General features: G+C 41.7%; 2 protein-coding genes across 2 annotated transcripts in view; both read left to right on the top strand.

Moving 5' to 3' along the window:
* LOC144586143 (uncharacterized) overlaps positions 1 to 7,209 on the top strand; it is a 100,773-nt gene extending 93,564 nt beyond the window's left edge. Inside the window, exon 2 of the mRNA XM_078384007.1 lies at positions 46 to 7,209. Within this exon, the coding sequence (XP_078240133.1) occupies positions 1,012 to 5,457 (4,446 nt within the window). The 5' untranslated portion in view covers positions 46 to 1,011 and the 3' untranslated portion in view covers positions 5,458 to 7,209. The remainder of the gene's footprint in view (positions 1 to 45) is intronic.
* The window catches only part of SPON1 (spondin 1), a 385,887-nt gene that overhangs the window by 355,978 nt on the left and 7,640 nt on the right, over positions 1 to 22,269 (top strand). The window contains exons 8-10 of the mRNA XM_020797212.3: positions 7,743 to 7,944; positions 17,673 to 17,813; positions 19,929 to 20,007. Coding sequence (XP_020652871.2) covers positions 7,743 to 7,944; positions 17,673 to 17,813; positions 19,929 to 20,007 — 422 coding nt within the window. The remainder of the gene's footprint in view (positions 1 to 7,742; positions 7,945 to 17,672; positions 17,814 to 19,928; positions 20,008 to 22,269) is intronic.

The raw sequence follows: 22,269 nt of genomic DNA, 5'->3' as shown, positions 1-22,269 counted from the left end.
TCCATAGCTGGAACCAGCTAGAGGAGCCTTAGATTGGCAGAAGAGAAGGTAGTGTTACATACAGCACTGATGTTACCTGTCTGTCATGGGTTTGGAGGGAAAGTTCCATCCTATGGGGAGTGGAAGGCGGGACATCAGGAGGAGGGGCTGTACTGTATATATATATGTGGAGCTTGTGTGGAGAAGCTAGGAGAAGAAGCAGCAGCTGGGAAGAAGAAGCTGGTGTGGGAGTCTGTGTGTCAGACAGGGTACTACTGTGTGTCAGTCAGTACCAACCTGATAGGTTCAGGTGTCTGTATGGTTAGCCAGAACTGATAGGTTCAGGGTCTGTGCTTCAAGTTAAGTGTTCTGTGTGAACTAAACTGTGTGCATGTATGAATGAGACTAAGCCACGTTACTATATCTTATTCACCTGATCATTTTATTTTGCCTGTGTGTTGTTTCAAATAAACCTTACTCTTTTATTTGTTGAAAATCCATCCCTGGTCTGTGTGACTTCTTATAGGGAATGGTTGGTGGCAGCTTAGTTAACGTGTGGCAGATCCCAGTAGGTCTGGGTTTGTCACATTGATTGGTGTCCAGCGTGTGGGATACGACTGCTCCAGTTGTCCAGTGGTCCAGCAAAGCCTTGGCAAGTGTGCCCAGAGCAAGGGGGGTCTAGTCAGGGACAATCTGAGAGCGCGTAGGTAATCTTCTAGGTGTGCCTCACGGGGAGGTGCACTAGTAGAAGAACGTGTAACCTCAGATTGGGGGCTAGATTAGGGAGCTCTGAGGCATTCTGTTTTGGCGGGAAAAAGCTGAGGCAAAATTGTAAAGTAGAAGTGATTTAGCCTGCCTGCTGAGAGGCCCAGCAGAGGGGGGTAGACTCTAGCTCGCAACTGTTGCAAGTTAGTGCTGAAGAACAGCAGCAATCTATAGAGAAAGCTGGTTCTGAGGCAAAAGAAAAAAAAAGTGGTCGTTTTATTTTGAGGCTTGACTTTTGAAAGCAGCCTGTTCTGGGGGGGGGGGATTATGCCCTTGACTCGAAGCCAAATGGCAGAAATGGGTGAAGTGAAAGACCCCCAGGTAGACCAAGGTTCTGAGGATGAATTTGGCTCAGTGCAGGGTGACAGCACAGGGGAACAGAACCCAGAACTCAGGAAAATACTCCTAGCCCAACAGCATGAACTGAGGGTGAGGGAAATGGAAAAAGAAGAAAGATTAGAGAGACAGAGACTGGAAATGGAGAGGGAGAGAGAGAAAATTGCTCTAGAAAAAGAAAGAATGGCGTTTGAGTTAAGAAAACTGGAACTGATGAACCAGAACAATAATAACAATAGGGATTCTGAGGGAGGCCAATTGTCTAAAGCTGACCTGAAGAAATTCCCTGTGTACCACAAGGGAGATTGTCCTGAGGTGTTCTTTTCCTTAGTGGAAAGAGCGTTTGTGGACTTCTCAGTGAGGGAAACTGAGAAGATGACCATCATGCGATCTTTAATCAGTGGCAGCCTTGCTGAAGTTTATTCAGAGATGCCAGAGGAACTGATGAAAGATTTTGCAGAGTTTAAAAAACTGGTGTTTGCAAGACATGGGATAAATGCGGAACAGCTGAGGCAAAGATTCAGGTCAATCACCAAGAAACCAGAGCAGACTTTTACCCAAGTGGGGGCCCAATTGGTGAGGCTGCTAGAGAAATGGCTATCTCAGGAGGGGACAGAGACCTACCAGCAGCTCAAAGACTTGATAGCGCTGGAACAGTTCTATTCAGTCCTGCATGGGGAACTGAAATTCCAGGTGAGGGAAAGGAAACCAAAATCTGTGGCAGAAGCAGCCGAGATCGCAGATTTTATTTCCCAAATAAGAAAGCCCTTGGGTGAGGGGAAAGCGATGGGGAAACCTAAAGAAACCTACAGCAAGTACTCTCAGGGACCAGGGAAAAGCCAGCAAGGGGGAGGGGCCCATGGTGAAGGGAAGCCCTCAGACATGAAACCAAGACCTCAGATTTTGGAGGGAAAACCAAAACAGGATGAGAAAGACTCAAAATATAGCAGAAAATGTTACTTCTGTCAGGGAAAGGGCCATCTAATCTCAGAGTGTGAGAAATTAAAGCAGCTAAAAGGAATTGTGCCTCAGGATTCGAGTGGAACCAAGCCAAAAGCTGTGTTCTGTGTCCAGAAAGAGCCAGGCTCATTGTCACTGAGGGAGCCTGTTGCCATGGCTACTCAATCTGGAACAGCTACATCTGCTGATCAGGCTGAGGAAAATGGTCCTCTTGTGGAGGTCAAGCGATGCTTGCTCGTGAGAACAGATTCTCAGTTGTTTGAAACAGCAGGGGTGGACGTAGGAATACTTGACCATCAGTATCGGGGGCTGCGGGACACTTGTTCCCAGGTGACCCTGTGCCATCCAGATATTATTCCTAGGGAGTATGTAATCCCAAATGAGAGCATAAAGGTGGCAGGGATTGAGGGACAGGTGATCTCACTGCCAGTAGCGGAGGTACCTGTGAACTTTCAAGGCTGGAGGGGAGTTTGGCGGCTAGCGATTTCATCGACTCTGCCAGCAGCCGTGCTCGTGGGAAATGACCTGGCTGAACATGTGAAACGGGTGCTAGTGATTACACGTTCACAAGCCACCGTGGGGACAGTTCAGGGGGGTAATGATGAGCCAGAGACGGAAGCAGAGGGGAGTTCAGAAGCTGTGGTGGAAACCTTGACCACAGACAGCCGATTTGGCCAAGAGCAAAAGGCAGACGCCACTCTCCAAAAGTGTTTTGAACAGGTGACTGACGCCCAGCTAACACCTGAAACCCCAGTGAGATTTCTAGAGAAAAAGGGGATTTTGTATAGAGAGACCCTGAGGAATATCTCAAAAGGGGGAGATGGGATCAGAAGTCAGCTAGTGGTACCTGAAAAGTATCGCCCCATGATCTTACAAAGGGGGCACTCTGACATGTTTGCTGCGCACTTAGGGGTGAACAAAACACAGCAGAGAATCACACAGAATTTTTACTGGCCTGACATAGGGAAGCAGATCAGGGAGTTCTGTAAACAATGTGATGTGTGTCAAAGGCAGGGGAATAGCCGCGACAGGACCAAAGCAAAGTTGTGCCCTTTGCCTGTGATTGACACTCCGTTCAAATACATAGGGGTGGATATTGTGGGACCTTTGCCCAAGGCCACAAAGAGGGGGAACAGGTTCGTTCTCACCATTGTGGACCATGCCACGAGGTACCCTGAAGCCATTCCCTTGACTAACATTGAAACTAACACAGTGGCAGATGCCTTGGTGGGGTATATGTCCAGGATGGGATTTGCCTCAGAAATAATCACAGATTTGGGAGCATCGTTCACATCGAAGCTCATGAAACGGTTATGGCAAATCTGTGGAATTAAGCACAAGGAAACCACTGCCTATCACCCTGAAAGTAATGGGTTAACTGAGAAGTTCAATGGGACTCTAATGCGCATGATTAGGGCTTACTTGGCAGAGAATCCAAACAATTGGGACCAGAAGCTGCAATCCCTTTTGTTTGCTTATCGATCAGTGCCACAAGCCAGTACCGGGTTCAGTCCGTTTGAACTTTTATTTGGGAGAAGGGTGAAAGGGCCCCTTGATTTGATCAAACAAAATTGGGAGCAGATCACCCAGGATGACCCAGAAGACGTTGTGACATATATAGGCACCTTAAGGAATGACTTAAAGAGAAACCTAGAGCTAGCAGCAGAGACCCTGCAAGCTCAAAAGGTCAGAAAGAAAGCTTGGGATTACCAGAAAGCCAGGGAGAGGCACTTTGACCCAGGGGAGGAAGTGCTTTGGCTTAGGCCCTGCAGAGAGAACAAACTGCAGCTCAAATGGGCAGGACCATATAGGGTCATTTCCAAGATGTCAGACCTGAACTATCTTATAGAGCAGGAGGAGAATCAAGCAAGGAGGGTGGTTCATGTGAATGCCCTAAAACCCTACTACAGAGGGGAACAGAGGGTTTTATTTGCGATAAAAGCAGCTGAGAGTGAGGAAGCTGAATTACCCTTCTGGGAGGGTAGAGGGGAAGTAAAATACAACCCAGAGGAGGTAAAGATCAGTCCTGCACTCACCCAAGACCAGCAGCAAGAACTAAAAATGCTGCTCATTAAATATCAACAGGTGTTTTCCAACAAGCCGGGGATAGTGAAGGGAGTGATGCATCGGATCCACACAGGGGATGCACCCCCGCAGGCAGTATCCCCATACCGGGTAACGGGACCCTATAGGGACAAGGTGCGGAAGGAGCTGGACGAGATGCTTAGGGAGAACATAATCGTCCCCTCTTCTAGTCCTTGGTCCTCTCCGATAGTCCTTGTGGACAAGCCTGATGGGAGCATTAGGTTTTGTGTTGATTACAGGAAATTAAACCGCGTAACCACTCCTGATGCCTACCCAATGCCCAGGCTAGACAACCTGATTGAAACCATAGGGGGTTGTCGGTTCATCTCATCATTGGACCTGGTAAAGGGATATTGGCAATTAAGAATTGATCCCAGGGATCAAGAAAAGACTGCCTTTTGCAGCCCTTTTGGTCTCTATGAGTTTCGAGTCCTGAGCTTTGGTCTCAGAAATGCACCAGCCACATTCCAAAGGCTGATGGACCAGACCTTGGCAGGGCTCAGTGAATTTACTGTGGCCTACATTGACGACATAGGGATCTTCAGTAATACCTGGGAAGATCACCTGAAACACCTGGAGTTAGTGCTGCAGAGGTTAAGTGCAGCAGGGCTAACAGTAAAGGCGAGCAAGTGTCAGCTGGGTAGCCCAGAAATAAAATACTTGGGTCACATGGTAGGGGGAGGAGTGATAAAACCCCTCGACGCCAAGATAGAAGCAGTTCGTGATTGGCCCAGACCCAACACCAAGAAAAAAGTCAAATCATTTCTTGGGTTGGTGGGCTACTACAGAAAGTTCATCCCGAGGTTTAGCGAGATTGCGGCTCCGCTGACCGATCTGACGAGGAAGAAGGCTGATGACCGCATCCCGTGGACCAGCGACTGTGAGGAGGCGTTCCAGAGGTTGAAGCAGGCGCTAATCAACTATCCAGTGCTGCGTGCTCCAGACTTCGACCGGGAGTTCATCATCTACACCGATGCGTCTAACAGCGGGGTAGGAGCGGTTCTTTGCCAGGAGGATGAGAATGGTGACCAGCATCCAGTGTCCTACCTGAGTAGGAAACTCCAGAAAGGTGAGAGACATTTGGCAACCGTGGAGAAGGAGTGTCTGGCCATAGTCTACGCGATCCAGAAGGCCAAGCCTTACATCTGGGGAAGACATTTTACTCTGTGCACTGACCATTCACCACTGCAATGGTTAAAGACAATGAAAACCCACAATAGCAAACTTATGAGGTGGGCTTTAAACCTGCAGGACTATGACTTTGAAGTGAAGGTGGTCAGAGGGTCAGTGAACTGTGTTGCTGACGCCTTGTCAAGAAGACCTGAAGAATGAAGACGGCGAAAGAAACATGGACTATGTATATATGTTGGTGACCAAAGGTTAAATGTACCTGCTTTTTTTTGAATTTGGTTTGTATGAATAAAGGTAACTTGATGTAATGTATATGGTAAATGTTTAAATGCCTAATTGATATGGTTAACTTAGAATGTAAGTATAAGTAAGTATGATATTGTATGTATAACTGTTGTTGTGTGTTTTATCCAGGTTGTTTTTTGGGAAAAAGCACCTTAGCTTTCCCCCTACAAAACAACTTATAAAGAGGGGAGGTGTTACATACAGCACTGATGTTACCTGTCTGTCATGGGTTTGGAGGGAAAGTTCCATCCTATGGGGAGTGGAAGGCGGGACATCAGGAGGAGGGGCTGTACTGTATATATATATGTGGAGCTTGTGTGGAGAAGCTAGGAGAAGAAGCAGCAGCTGGGAAGAAGAAGCTGGTGTGGGAGTCTGTGTGTCAGACAGGGTACTACTGTGTGTCAGTCAGTACCAACCTGATAGGTTCAGGTGTCTGTATGGTTAGCCAGAACTGATAGGTTCAGGGTCTGTGCTTCAAGTTAAGTGTTCTGTGTGAACTAAACTGTGTGCATGTATGAATGAGACTAAGCCACGTTACTATATCTTATTCACCTGATCATTTTATTTTGCCTGTGTGTTGTTTCAAATAAACCTTACTCTTTTATTTGTTGAAAATCCATCCCTGGTCTGTGTGACTTCTTATAGGGAATGGTTGGTGGCAGCTTAGTTAACGTGTGGCAGATCCCAGTAGGTCTGGGTTTGTCACAGGTAGTACTAGGAGAGTAGGACTGAATAATTTTTTTAGACACTGGGTGCATATGTTGGGAACAGGTAGGCCAGTATAAAATGAATAGTTTGCACTCATGCTAAAATGGAACCGGATTGCAGATTTAGTTGTCAGAAATGTTGCTGAGCAGCTTTTAAATGGGCAGTGAGGAGAAGGCCAAGTGGACCTGGAGAACCTCTAGTGTAAGATTAAATGTCCCTAACAGATACTTCTACCAAGAAATGGGAAATTATAGTGGGCCCTCTGCCACTCAGCTGATGCCCAAACATGCCAGCCTAGTTGCCCACCCGGCTTGCCTTCAGAGCCATATGGCAGAACATGTTAATAAAAGAGGAGGATAGACTACGGATGACCTACAGTAATTGTGTTTCATTCTTAAATACTTTTGGCCTTAAGTGTTCCTTGTGAAACTGGTGTGGTGCTATGCCTTCTGATGGCAGCCTGACATGTAGGGCACGTACCAGATGTCAATATCTTATTTGGCAAAGAGTTGGATGCCTGAGCAGCACAAGCCCTGCATGATCAGACACTGGATAGATGGACTCTCGGTCACTGGAGAACGTTGGATGTGGCTATTGAAGCATCACAATGGATTCCATATGCAGCCTTTTCTTTCCTTGATGGAGCCCTTGGCAAGGTCTCAAAAATCAGGGTGTGCTGCTTATCACCACAGATTTGCTTGGGCAGAAACTTGCACAATATTTGGCTGCAACAGCACTTTCTGGATGATTCTCTAAATCTCCCACATGCCTGAACATTAAAATCTAACTAATGGGAGTTTTTATAACATTGCAAGTCTCAATGCTTTAATTTGACTCCAGCAAATATTGTCCATAAACTACATCTTTTAGCATGCTTCTACTGTTTTTGCATACTTTAGACAAAGACTCATGTGCTTCTTTTATAAGTGATTTGTAGACTCAAAAAATAAATAAAATAAATCCAAAGACAGAATGCAAACCATCTCATTAATGTATTCTCGAAGGCTTTCACGGCCGGGATCTAATAGTTGTTGTGGGTTTTTCGGGCTCTTTGGCCATGTTCTGAAGGTTGTTCTTCCTGATGTTTCGCCAGTCTCTGTGGCCAGCATCTTCCGGCCAGAGAGACTGGCAAAACATCAGGAAGAGCAACCTTCAGAACACGGCCAAAGAGCCCGAAAAACCCACAACAACCATCATCTCATTAAGTTCACACAGTTGTCTCGCAACGTAAAAGAATATTGTGTACTTTACCTTATCTATCTTTTATTGCCAGGATTCAGGCACATGATACAAGACAAAAATCTGCTGCCTTTCACTCTGATCTTAAAAGCACTATACAGGAAGTGTGCTGTTAATTTTGGTTTCACTCTCCTTACAAACATGTTTTGGTTCACATAAACTTGTCCTAAACTTAACTTCATTCAGCACACAAGGCTTTGTTTTTACAAGTTGCAGTCTTTTCTTTAGCTGTGCTCTTTCTTTTTCATTTGCAGGAGAGCTGCTCCCTCTGCTGAATTTTCTGTGGACCGAACACGCCATCTCATGTCTTTCCTTACCATGCTAGGCCCCAGTCCTGACTGGAATGTTGGTCTCTCAGCTGAAGATCTGTGTACTAAAGACTGTGGATGGGTCCAGAAAGTAATACAAGATCTGATACCATGGGATGCTGGTACTGACAGTGGTGTTACCTATGAGGTACCAGAAATGTTCTTGCTTCCTTAGAAAATGTGCTGCTTTGTAGATGTATTCATCGAAATGTTTGTGGATAATGTTTGTCTTGGAAAATGCTAAAGAACAGAGTATTGTTGTTTCATGCTGTTAAGTCACTTTGGACTTACGGCAGCCCTATGAATGAAGGACTTCCAAGAGGTTTCATCATAAATACCCCTGCTGAGGTCTTGCAAACTAAAAGCCACTGTTTATTTTACTGAGTCAATCCATCTCATTTTAGGGCAGGGTATGTCAAGTGATAGAACGTTGGGTATAGGGATGATTGGCTGGTATGTCTGAAATGTGAAGAAATCTTACATGAGATGGCAATTACACATTTATTTGGGAAGCTTACAGTGGGGTAGCTTCCTTTCTCGACAGGAAAGTAGAGATTGCTAGGCCTAGCTAAGACACAGTGCCTTCCAGCTTAAGCCTTTATCCCAGGTAAGCCACAAATAGGTGTCTGTATGTCAGGGGGAAATGTCAGAATGGAGAATTGTAGGATTTGTGGTCCAAACAATAAAAGAAATCCCTTGCCTGGTATTTCTGATTTCTATCAGTTTGATCCAGTGTTGTAACCTTGCAGAGCAATGAAGAGAGCTGTATAGCTATATTATTCCAGGTGTGTTTCAAGCTGAATTTCTTTATTAAGGGCAATTTGGAAAACAAAATGACACAATATATGACATGTATCATAGAAAACTATATCATAGAAAACTATATCAGTATTCTTATGTATAATGCTTCTCGAACATAAAATAATTATTCTAATGTTGTATAGGTGATGTGATTTCCACATATTGCTTCAGAGTATTCTCAGTAACTTCCCAAGTCTCATTGAGGGGTTGCATACATTTTAATCTTTCACGAATGAACAAAAATAAGATAGCCCTAAACAGCCCTTCAGAAAGTCCAGAGCAGTGGTTCCCAGCCTTTTTAAAATAGTGACCCCCTTTTATAATAGCTAAGTAACCTGCAAACCCCCTGCCACATTTGCACGAATAGGCCATCACCGATGTCCCCCAGTATGGTGGCACCATTGATGCTGATGCTGCTCACCTTCCTACTACTCCTGTCACTGACTCCACCACCACTACTTCAAAATTGGAAAGGAAAGAGGCTGGGGGATGTTAAAGGTAGAGAGAAGAGAAGGCAAAGGACTTCAAAGATGGGCTTGGGGGGCAGAAGCTCATTATGGTACCAGGGAGGAGGCAAAATCTTCATGCAGAGAGGATTCCCCCCTCAGAAATTGGCACAAAGCTTTCTGCTGCAGAATAGTTGGGTGGTTTTTGTGTATCCGCCTCCCTGGGCATCATTTTGTGAGAGAGGTTTTCTTCTTTTAACATATCCTCCCCTTCTCTAGGTTCTCTGGAAGTGATACATCATAGTTTAAAATCCCATTCTTATGGAAGCAGCAGCAATTATATCTTTGCATTGGCATTTCTTACTTTCTTAATTTTATATATATAAAAAACAGACCCAGTCATCCCTTTCTCAGAAAGCAGAGGCTTCTTTCTCCCCCAAAGGTCCTGTTTCTCATACATATACATATATAATAACTTTAGTATCCCACTCTAAAAGGTCAAGGTATAAATTATTTGACAAGAGCTACAACACTTATAAGGTGAAATGCAACCCCCCCCCCCCCAGGAAATACTTTACAACTCTCTTCGAGAGTCACAAACCCCCAGGGTGGGAAACACTCATCTAGAGGCAAGTAAGACAGAGATTTCAGACTCTTTGCTGAATAATATGGATAACTGAGTATTGTTTCATAATTTTTATGTTTAAGATATGTTATATGTAGGAATACATGGTATAGTATACTATATAAAATTGTTATAGTTTATTCAAATATGTAAAATTCTGTTGGAAACTATTCTAGTTTTTTCTCATAGAGATTTCTTTTGAATTACGTCAGGAATAATATATTTATGCAGCAATCATCTGGAGATTTTAATACCAAAATTCACTGCAGATAGCCATGGCTGGGATTGGCATCAGTAACAGTAACCTGGCAGCATTTTTTGGACTATTAATAACTTCCCCCATCTCAAGGCTCCCTAAAACTTTCCCAGGTCAAATGGAAAGCTTTCAATTAATATAAATTAAAAATTCCCTTCACTGGATTATGACATTCTCTGGCTTATGTGGCATAACTTTACATCAACAGGATTTCAGCCAGGTCCTTGAGGGTGGAGGGAAAGTACTGGGTCTCTAATCAAAACTCTTTTCTGCAAATCTAGACCTGTAATCCTTTAACTACTGTGGAGAGAATATTCATCTGATGTCCCCATCCTGGTGATTTTCAGACACCAAAGGCTTCCTCGCATTCCTGAGGACAACAAGGCTTCCCTTAGGCAGCATCAGAACCTTTGTAGGGATGGATAAAAAACTTTTATATAAAGGATGAAGTCCATGGATGGTGACATTATCAGCCTTACGTGCATGAAGCAGCATGAAGAGCATTCTTGCCACTATACAGGAGAAAAGATGGCTGCTCCCATGGTCACATGAGGGAAGCCATGTTTTTTTCTGGTACTGTGTTCCGGAGAGGAAGGGCCACACATCTGCCTGCCTCATTCCTCCCAGGGGCATTTGTAACTCTTTTTCAGTTTTTAATATGTGGTACATCTAGGCTTTGGGGCCACTTGGTTCCTCTGTTACCCATTATTAAAAACTAAAGGGGCAAACTGTATCCCTCAGACCACCTTGTAAAGCTTACTTATTAAAAAGGACATCTTTCTCTCAACAGTAACCTTCCAACTGTCTTAAAAGCTGCTAGTACCATTTAACCAGTAATTTGTCCAGATTTTATTTTTTAAAAATCCACATATCTATGGTGCAAATGGGGCCTACAGTTGTGTCAGTGCAAGAATGGCTGCAGACTAAATTGAAACGGATCCATTCATCCTTAATGTCCATACTTCTGCATGCACACAGACATTCCACATAATATTACTGCAATCTCTTGTTCAGCCAACAATATTTAGCAAGAATGACAGCCTGCCCGAGCTTTGGAACATTGTAAAACCTACATTTACAATATTTGCATTGATTCATAATAAAGACATCACTTCTTTGTTCAACGTTGTTTAAAACACAAATCAAAAATCAATTATTATATGGTAATGCACAGAATAACATATTGGAACAACAGTAAATGATTCTCATATCCCATTGACGAAAGCAAGCCATTTTGGAAGGCAGTCTGATGAGCGTGCACTGAAAATAAATTGTTCCAATTTGCGAACATTCATGCTGAGATAACCAGTGCCATGTGCCATTTTCTACCCAACGCTTCTCAAAAGCAGTGTAGCAATGATTTCTGTGATTCACCACAGGAAAGCTGATATCTTACTGCTCTGTCATTGTACTGCTCAGTGTGGTCTTATCAAACTTCCTGCCTCCTATCATTATGTGCTGTTTAGTAGAATTATTGTTTTTCAAGCATGATATTGCCTTCCTCCTGGGTGTTGTTGTTTCAAAAGTCCTGTCCCTCTTTTCCCCTGCCACTCCAGCTCTGATGTGTTTTCCTCATCTCCTGGCTTACTATCCAGCATCCATTCCAAAGTCCCCTTTATACAATCAATCAACAGTTCCCGAGTTAACATAACACAATTGCATAAACATATTGTTTCCTTTCTCTCATGGTCATTAACAAAGATGTCAGCAGTCATCAAGAAGAACACAATTTGTGACCTAATATAACAATTTGCCATTATCCTTTGAAACAAACTCTTGGTCAAAAATAATGAGGACAAGCAGGGAATGAAACTTTGGAAACCTGTTTAAAAATGAACGAACAGCTGCACTTGCCTGCCTTAAGCTACTCCTAACATACTATATATTGAACAATTACATTTACTTCAGGAGCCTGTGGGTCAGGTGGCTTTCACTGATTTATGACACAAAAAGAAAAGGTATTCTGGAAAAACTTTGGCTGAGTTTATTTGTCCAGTCCTGTGAATGGGCTCTGTTTGCAGCAGGACACCTAGACATCAATGCTTGTATAAACAATTGTGGCCCATCTTGTGCTGCTCTCATGAAGGACCTTGTTATGCTCAAGGAAGAATAAGGCAATGGTTTTAGCATCACCTCCAAAGTCACGCTTCTACCTTCTAATAGCCACCCACACATTACACAAGGTTGCTTTCGAAGGATTGTCTAGTTATGAGTTGCTATTGGGGAGGGCATACAGTCGAACCCCAGTATCTCCCATGGTGCGGCACCTCTGCATGCAAACAGTGACTTGAGTGTTGACATGTCTTTGCCCACAAGTGTACTTATCTCACAGATATTAAAAGACAGATGCATGACATTGTATGTGGGTGGAAAGAAGGTCCTTTACAGGAAAAACACACGAACAGAGCTTTACCTTTTGGAAGCCCCATATATGTTATTTCATCAAAACTATCATCAAAATAGTTTTTGATGATAGGCATCATTGATAGGCAATGATGAGAATAAGCATTCTGTTGTGTTAATGAGGCTTGTTTAGTGTAAAACAGAGTGCTTACCATAATCCAACGAAGAGCAGGATCATGCTTGAAATTCCCAACCTTGGTGCAAGAGAATAATGACTGCATTTCCTTATCTCTGCACTGGAACAGACGGTGTCTCTGCACAGCTCATTAATTTTACTGCATTAATACTGGTGGTGGTAGGAGTGGGGAAATGATGTAATGGAGGTGAAGTGTACAAAACACTTTTGAGAGAAGGCTTGGTAAAGTGGAGGGAATTGACCAGAGAGCTTTGTATCACAGATTGGAATTAGAAAGTGGGTGGGCAAAGCCACTTGCAAAAATGAAATATTTCTTCAGCGCACAACAAGAGGTTTCCATCTGTATCCAGAGACACCTAAGGGAGAGCCCTTGTAATCAGTATGACATATTAATAACATTACTTAAGGAAAGAGCCACGGTCCAAAATAGAATAGGACACTAGAATTTCTCCTTCAACTACTCCTTGGAATAGTATCATCCAGGCATGAACATTTCTTTTCCTACAGTGAGGAGTCTTCACTGGCTGCACATGGAGCTATAGAGAGAAATATCACAAAATAACAGCCACTTATAGTTACTTTGCAAGTCAGCGTTTGATGCTACTGTCAGCAAATCATGAATATATATATGGATTCTCTGGCCTATAGAATCATTGTGGGGTAGGGGATTAAAATCTTTGAATGAGTCCCCAGAACCCAACACAAGAATGATCTTTCTACACATGTAAAAACTATGGGAAGGATCTCTGAGGCTGTGTGAATTTTTAACAATGTTCCCTGTGCTATCCAAATTGATAATGCAGTAAAAATTGGCTATCTTATAAATGAAAAACTATTCCTTTCAGTCCGATGCTGGCTTGTAGTAGATGGACCTGATCTATCAAGAAGGCAGAGCTTTCAGAGAGATCCTTCCCATTGTTTCCCTGATGAAAGGAAGTGTGCATTTCTTTGTGTGCTTATTCTGCCACCTGCCTGCTTGTTACAGTTATTCTCGAAGAGGCTCAGCTAGCTGGAAACACCAATGTATGTCCTATAAAAAACCAAACAGACGGTAACTGATAAAAGACAACTTGTAAAGTAAACTTGTGAGAATAGACATTTCTATATATGGGTGAAATGATGTGAAACAGCAATTTGTTTTCTTCCAGGCTTGTTTACATGAAATGAGTAGGAGTATGATGCATGCTCCTTCTGAAAACACACAACTCCCTGTATTAGATTATTTCCCTTCTGAATATTAAAGCCATTTAGTTCAGCTACGATGGTATTTTTCTATAAGTAGCCACAAATTGGATTAAAATGAAGATTCTATATTATACATAAAACACTACATTATCCAGTTGTGCTTTTCCACAAGCCCAACCAGTACGTTCTGTTTAGCAAATGTTGTTTTCAATTTTGATTAAACGTTTCCTGTTTGCTAGTCCTATCCAATTTATTCCTGAATAAGGGATTAGTGATGAATAGCTTCTTCTTCCCTCTTTGAATAATCATTCCTTGGAGAAAGAAGAGGGAAGAAATGACTAATAAAAAGTCCCGCCCACCCCAACCATGGAAGAAGAACAGACCTTGTAATTAAAAATAGCTGTTTAAAGACAGTTAAGAGGCAGTGTGTCAAAAGCAAAAGGGAGTGATGAAGTAGACAGGAAGGACCTACACACAGGAAACATTAATTGAAAGGCACGGATCTCTGAAAAGTCACACTGAAGCTTGTTTTCCCACAACAGACAGGTTAGAGTTTCAAGGGCACTCTTTTGTGGTAAAAAAAATGGATATATATCAGGTCTGATCAAATATCAGTATATAAACGACATTATGCTTGATGGAAAGATGGTTTGACTTGGTATAAGACAAACCATTATTCTCTGGTCTTGCTGGTCTTCAGACATCCATTCTTCTCATAAACATTTCTGTGGTTATGCTCAGCAGACTGTGCTTCTAGTTAAAAAATAACATAGGTCCAATCATTAAAGTGGAAGCCTCATGGTACAGTGGTTAAACTGCAGTACTGCAGTGGAAACTCTGCTCACAACCTGGGCTTGATTCCAGGGAGCTCAGGTACCCAGCTCCAGACTGACTCAGCCTTCCATCCTCCCAAAGTTAGTAAACTGAATACCCAGCTTGCGGCAGGCAGCGGCAGCAATGTGTAGAAGTAATGTTTTCAACTGTGATATTCAATACATTAATTGTAAACTATCCAGAGAGTGCTTTAAGCACTATGGGATAGTTTATAGTATAAACAGAAGACTTTGCTGTTTTTTTTTCTTTTTTAAACTTTTTTAGATTTGAAAAGCCTTCTGTAATAACTTTCAATGAAGTTATATTCATATGGTGGTATATTTCAAACCTTAAGGTATTCACAGGAAGGTTTGATTCCTGACTTTCTTTTTTCCGGTAGCCATAAAAGTATTGAGGAAAGAAGGAAATGGGATAGCAAATGAAAACTCTTGTCATCACGTTTGAACTTTGCCTTTTGTGTATCAAAGTGGAAGGTAGAACAAGCAAGAAGGGTGAAAAAAAATATGCACAGCCCAAGAACCTGCTTTAGTCTTTAGATCAGTCAAAATGAAGTAATTGTGTAAACTGGAAATGATTTATGAGTCCTGGCAGGCAGAGTTCATGGACACTAGCTAGGAGTCAACACAAAGTCTTCTGTGATATTCAATTTTTATATTAAATATTTACTTGTCTGAGTCTGTATGAGAGCTGTTAATGAGAAATGTGCAAGTGTACAGGAACTGAGGATTTAAATAAACCAACTTGTTTGTATTCTAAATACACTGGGTTTTTTTAAAGTAAGTTGCTAAGATCACAAACATTACTCTTGTGAGACAATCCATGCAATATATTGCAATGTAGTTCCTATGTAGAGAAATTAACAAATGGGGTGGGTTTACAACAGGAATGGTGAACACGCCCTCCAGTTGTTGGGCTACTGTTCCCATAATGCCCCGCTTTGGCTATTTCGGTCTAGGGTTTATGAGAGTTGCACCTGACATCATCTGGAGGCTACATTTCTTCCTGGTTGATCAGATATGTTCACATCTTTCCATTTAATGAGTGCTAATTATAAAACCATCTCTTCTACATGTTATGTGTTTTTGTCTTAATAGTGAAGTTGGATGTTCTGGTATAGCTGGCCTAAAATTAGTTTTATTTTACGTTTTGGTGACATAATTTGCAGCTTTTTTCTATATGAATTGTTAGCTGCTCCAAGAAAGGCAACAGAGATGATGTACTTGTTTGTTCATCCACCATCCTCTGAATGAGGTATAAAGTAGACATCAGAGTTCATCCATTCTTTTTAATTAATATTTTATTAGAGGTGATTATTAAATATTTTATATGTATGCCATTTAGATATCGTTTATTTTACTTACTCACTTACTCACTTACTTGTTTTGGTGTGTCCCCTAAAGTAAGACTTCAACAGATTCAGGTGGGGATGTTGTTTCATTTTCCTTTTGCTCAGAATTTACCAAAATGTGCAAATTTCAAGTATAAGAAGAAATATATTTATCCATACCTTAGCTGTTTCTGGATCAAAGAAAGGAAGAATCCATCATGTTTATGAACTGGCACATGTTGCAATAATCTGAATCTCTTCTTATTTTGAGAAGTGTAGTTCACACCAGCTTCCATGCCTTTCCATCACTTTCCTTCTAATGCTATCAGAGTGGGGTTTTTTGTAATACCTTGATGCACAGCAGTTCCATTAGCCCTTGCAACTCTGGGCCTGGAATTGCATGCTAATGGTGTTTCAAAGGCTCTTATTTGTATTCTCCTACCAGGCACAGAAATTCTCTGTAAATCCAATACTCTGAAGATAGAATTTAAATCATAGGAATGGACAATCAGTCATTCAATACATTAAAAGCGCAAAATAAGAGGAATGCCTATATTTTCTATTGTCCTCTCCTGTATGATAAATCAATCTAAATTCCAGTGGCATGGTATGCATTGGGTTGGATCCAGATTTAGTCATGCTTAGAGAGAACTCACTCTTTTCAAATGGCCATACTTTAGATAGAATGGCCAACCCATCTAACTGACTCTGTTTTAAGGATGTCTAACTGTGGATGTAACCCAATGCTAAATTTGTGGACAAGGAAAAAGGAAGGGCAACTGCAAACTTTTCAAAGTGCTTACTGTGTGGTAAATCACCTAGTTAGTGATCTCCTCTACAGAAAACTGCTGTGTCAGTCAGCTAGTGGGTGGGCAGTGACTGGTCTTCATCAAAACATCCCAGTAGCTATTCATACTTAAGATTGGGCTATTGTCTATGGCAGAAAAAATGATGAAAAATAAAATCTCTGTAAAAAAAAACACAGGTACATTAAATACTCTACTGTAACCTAAACCAAGTATTGTAGGACACATATTGTGAATATATTGTAGGACACATTTTTATAATAGAAATCCTCTGTGTACCTAGGTGCAAGGAGACAAACCATAACATGTACTATGCTATAATAAACCAGACTATAATCTATTAACAAGGTACCTCCCCCTCCTCAACCAGATCTCCTGTATCAGCTACAGCAAAAACTGCTCAAAGTTGAAAACTGAAAAGTACCTTCTTATCATACCAACTTCTATATAATTTTCATATCTAAAGAATACCAAACAGGTTGTTAGTTACTATCTATCTCTGAATAGCTAATTTCCTCTCAGAACACCTCTTTTAATGGACAAGACTATATACTCTTTATCTGAGTACTTATCACTCTTCCACCTTCAGAGTTATGATTCCCATTTTGCAACCCTCTTGACAGCTACATGATGATGAGTGTCACATCATGAATGCTCAATGTCCTGAAATGATTTGCTATGATACTTGCCACCCCATCTGCATGACTTGTTTCATTAATGACAGTATTAATGGCATTCCTTTGCAGCACAAGGCCTCTATGGGTAAGAGTGTCAAATAGATGGTAGTTATTGCTTATTATGTGAACTTTGTTGACCTTTCCCTTGTAGGCGATTAGCATAAACTTGACCTCTGTATATCTTCAAAGACCTCCTGACACAAATCTTGTTACACCATTTTCTAGTTTAGGACAGATGGCTTGTGAGTGATTTAGATCTATGACACTTGGTTCTAGATTCTGCATTGCATTTTCATCACTCAATGGAATGGTTGTCATTTATTCAATTTGCAATTTATACCTCCTTTCTCTCTCTTTCCCTCTCTCTTTTTTAACTGTAGTCTCCCAACAAACCAACTATACCTCAAGAGAAGATAAGACCTCTTACAAGCCTAGATCATCCCCAGAGTCCTTTCTATGACCCCGAAGGAGGCTCTATTAAATCAGTAGCCAGAGTTGTCATTGAGAGGATTGCACGGAAGGTAATATAATGAAATTCCAAAAACTAATACCAATACAATATTGCTCCTCCCCAAAAAAAGTCTGTTAGTAAAGCCAACATATGTAGCTCAACTGGCCATTACTGAATTTTAAAAGAGAAGCATCAGCAGCACCAGGGAGAAATCATAACATTGACTTCTGGATGTCACCAACCTCTTTACTTGAAAGAAGGATTGTACCAATCAACTTCCAGCAGAAAGCCATTGGCTAACAAAGGTCTGAGACATATTTTCAAGGAGAACCTAATTTGCCAAAGGGTACTTAAAGACTATCTGATTTTAATTCCTAATCCATGGAGATTATTTCAGGACTTCAGTCAAAAGGATTCCTTGGGCAATGTGTTTGTCACTTCCAATCTTGGTCTTTCCTTGTCTCTCCTCCTCCTCCTCCTCAATCTGGCAATGTGATGGTGGTGGTGACAACAGCTGCAGCAGCAACAACACTTCTTTTCCTCCTCTTTGTCTCTATTCCTAATTGCTGTCTGCCTGCATGGGCACACTCAAGGAAAATGTTGCTCCACTTGGTTGAAACGGTCACCTCACATATCCTGGTTTAATTTATGTTACCCAATAATAAGTGGGGATCATCGCTGATGCAAGACCAAGAAAATGAGGCCACCATAATACAACACAATATTGTTTTGAGTCAAGGTATACAAGAAAAGCACACTAATGGCTTTTGCTCTAAAGGCGAGCAAAAAGCTCTTTACAGATACAAAAGACCCTTCTTTTAGGTTTCCAGTACTAGCTGATTGGGGGAAGGGGATTCTGGGGTGGTGTCAGGGGTGAGGCACAGTCAACGGGTTTCAACTGGTTTTAAGACCCTGTTAGACATCCCTGACAAGGGATGTGTATTCCGTCTCATGTTGTCTAGTCCCTTCCAGAGGCCCTTTTCAAGGACATTCTCCCACCTTCCTTTGCAGCTGCAGTAATAAACGTTCCCCAAGGTGTACATAAGAGCTGGCAAGTACACATAAGCAGGTCCCAAATTTACAACCTCAGTGTGACCCCAGATTAGACTGAATAAAACATAGTGAATAAAGTACAGTGTTTGAGACTAAGTTCATAAGAATAATGAAACCTAAAATCTAAGACTAACACCTATTTTCCCAAGCATGCGTGCTGGTGCAGCTAAATTAGTCAGACGCTGCCTTTGAGGGGCATTTGGTCCATGAGGGCACCGGATCAGTGAGACACCTTCTCCTCATTTTGTTCCGTTGAACTTATTGGCCACATAGGCTCAAAGACAGTATTCTATTGGTTCAGACTGCTGGCACTATTACAACTGGGAAAATACCTCAGTTCAAAATGGCTTACAATGGAGAGCCGTGACTACTCAGCACAGCATTTTCTATTATTGCAAGCCATGGCTTGTCTAGTTGCCAGAACATATACAAACAAGACCGGTGTTCCCAGACTGCTATGATTACTGGGGGGGGGGTGTCACCTCCCCCCTTGCCTCAGACTGTGGGGCCCTGGACCTGTATCTCAAGATCTGGATCTGCCACTGTCTCTGATCTGATTAGACTTTATTACGAGTGCATAGGTTCCTGGTCCCACATCTGCCCCACACATCTTTCCAGTAACATCCAGAAATTATCTCATTGCTCAATAGTTGCCCACTCTCCAGCACTTTTTTTCCAATAATGCTCACCTGTCACAAAATATTCTTTGCCATTTTAGCTCCACATTTCTGATTCATAACTTCTCTAGAAAGAAGCAAGTGCTCACATAATTCAGAGAGGCCTAAGTATCATCGTTTGAAGGTATACTGTCCAGATAGCTGTGTCGGGGAAAAATGGGTTGTAGTCCTCAAAAGCTGACAATGAAATAAATAGATTAATCTTAAAGGTGCCAAAGATTCTAAGAAGCTAAGGTTTCAGTGCTAGCACTGAAACCTTAGCTTCTTAGGATATTTTATAGTACCTGACCTAACCAATAAATGGGTCTGGAAGATAGAGCTGGCCTTTCTAACCATGGAAGTCTGTGAAAGCAGATCTTGTTTCTACATCTTCTGGCAACTGATTTTCCAATTCACTGCCCACAACAGGATTAGTTCCTCTGATCATTTAAACCTGTGCCAATGTTTCTTTACAGGGAGAGCAGTGCAATATTGTTCCCGATAATGTTGATGACATTGTGGCCGATCTTGCTGCGGAAGCTCCAGAAGATGAAGGTAACTTTATAAAATGAGGTTCTACTTGCATGCATTTGCAGTTTGCTTCACCCTCTGGTGTTGCTACTCTATATTTCATGCTGTCTGTGTTATTATTAGGACAGTATTAAAAACAGGAGGGGAAAAAACAATTTGCTTAGCCATTTGTGTCTGGAGCCGGCATCATTACTTAATAAACACCCACAGGGAGGGTGCCGGCAGGCAGAATTTTTTGGAATTGAAAGCAGCACTCTACTAATTTAGAAGAAGCCTAATCCCACTGACTTTATTATCCAGTGCTGGGTTGGTCTTCATCAAGTTCGACTATTTTCCTCATCTAACAGCTCTTCTTTATTAATGATTGTGTATAAGGACAAGCTGCCCTTGTAAGCGTATGTGCAGAATTCAAATGAGAAATAGCAGGGCAGCCAGCCCATCTGTGCTAGGATCTTAAAGTGGACTTTCAGAGATGACAGAGTTGATTTTTAAAAGCAGAAGGAGGTGCTTTAATGTCTATCTTTGATTTATGGCCAAACAAGACTTTGCTTTCTTGCTATAGATAGCAGTAAAGCTATCTCATACCAGGTCAAATCATTGATCCATCCAACCTAGTGTTATCAACTCTGGGTGGCAGCAGCTTTCCTGAGTTTGGAACAAGACTCTTTTCCTCTCCTTACATGGAGACACTGGAATTTTACTCTGGCACATTCTGCATGTGCTCTACCAGTGACCTGATTCCTAATCCTTCCCCTTCTGTCACTTCCTGCCGGCATTTGTGCCTGGTGATGTTCTCTGAATGCCATTATGTGATCACCTTAAAATGAAAAATAAAATGTAGCTTTAAAGACCTACATTTCTGAAAAGTGTTTGCAGCACATTGCTATCCTTGGCACCATCTTAATAGCTGTGTGTATCAGGTGTACCATTCAAATGCCAGGTAGAAAAGGTTTGGACATACTCTGCGTGTAACAAATATTCATGAACTTGCCTTGAGCTCTTAGCACCATCCTCCACTGTTTATTCACACACACACTGTAAGGAAATGGAAGGAAACCAGGAACTGTAGTTATACTAAGATGGAGTCTGTTAGGTTCTGTGTAAGATGAATTCAGAAAGATATGTTTTTCATGAGCTTGTTGTGCAGAGTTGTTTGTCAAAGTCACAAGGTCGGACAGTCCAGAGAGAAGAGACACACAAAAACCACTAACTGAGAGAAGATAAGACACCTGGAGCTTGGATCATGAGAATTTGGGGCAGTACTTAGACTTAATTGGTTGATGGCTTGAAAGTGTAATGAAGAAGGAGGTCCTAAAATATGTAAAATGAGAGGGCTTGTGTAAAAAAAAACTTGGTTCGGTGAATGCTGTGGAATGTGAGAAACATAAGTTTGTTTTTCTTTCTAAGAAGAAGGGGGAAATAGTCCAGCTTCTAGATGCCAGCATGTGGTGATGTAGAGCAAAGATGATTACCTAGCTGTTTTTATTTTAATTAGAAATTGTAAGTTTATTTAAACATTGTAATGGATGCTTATGCTTTAAAGCTACAGCTTTACGCACACAAACATATATATCTGAACTATCCAGATCTTAATCAACACATGCACCACAGGTTGCATGTAGCCCCCATGTTTTTTTTCCAGCTGCTTAGTTGTCTTAATTGCCCTGATACGAAAACTGAATTTTCTGCCTCAGTAGTGATAGGGAAAAAATTCTTTAAAACAAGGTGCATGCTACCAATGTTCCTTGCTTAGATGCAGAATTGCATGTCTCCTTGAAGTACAAATTCTGCTTGTAACAAGTCTTCACCTTGCTTTAAGGAAATTAATTTTTTCACTATATGTGGCACCAGCCCCACATAATGTCTGGAAGTGATTTAAATATTTCAAAATGGTGTACAGCAATCACAGAAGGCATAGTGTGAAGCTATACATCAAATCCATGTGCAATATTTACATTATTTGTAAGAGTAAATTTTAAGGTAGACTGAATCGTTGTTGTTTAGTCGTCATGTCGTATTTGACTCTTCGTGACCCCATGGACCAGAGCACTCCAGGCCCTCCTGTCTTCTACTGCCTCCCAGAATTTGGTCAAATTCGTGTTGGTAGCTTTGATGACACTGTCCAACCATCTCATCCTCTGTCGTCCCCTTCTCCTCTTCACACCTTCCCAACTATGTCTGTGCTTATTCCTTTCCGAAGCAAAGCAAATACATGGAGAGACTGGCTGATGGATAAAAAGATGCAAATAACCCATTTGAGGCTTTTGATTTTTAAATGCCTATAAA

Source organism: Pogona vitticeps, chromosome 1 (assembly GCF_051106095.1).
Source record: "Pogona vitticeps strain Pit_001003342236 chromosome 1, PviZW2.1, whole genome shotgun sequence".
Classification (NCBI taxonomy): Eukaryota; Metazoa; Chordata; class Lepidosauria; order Squamata; family Agamidae; genus Pogona; species Pogona vitticeps.
The sequence above is the reverse complement of the archived record's forward strand: the minus strand, read 5'-3'. Positions and strand labels throughout refer to the sequence as shown.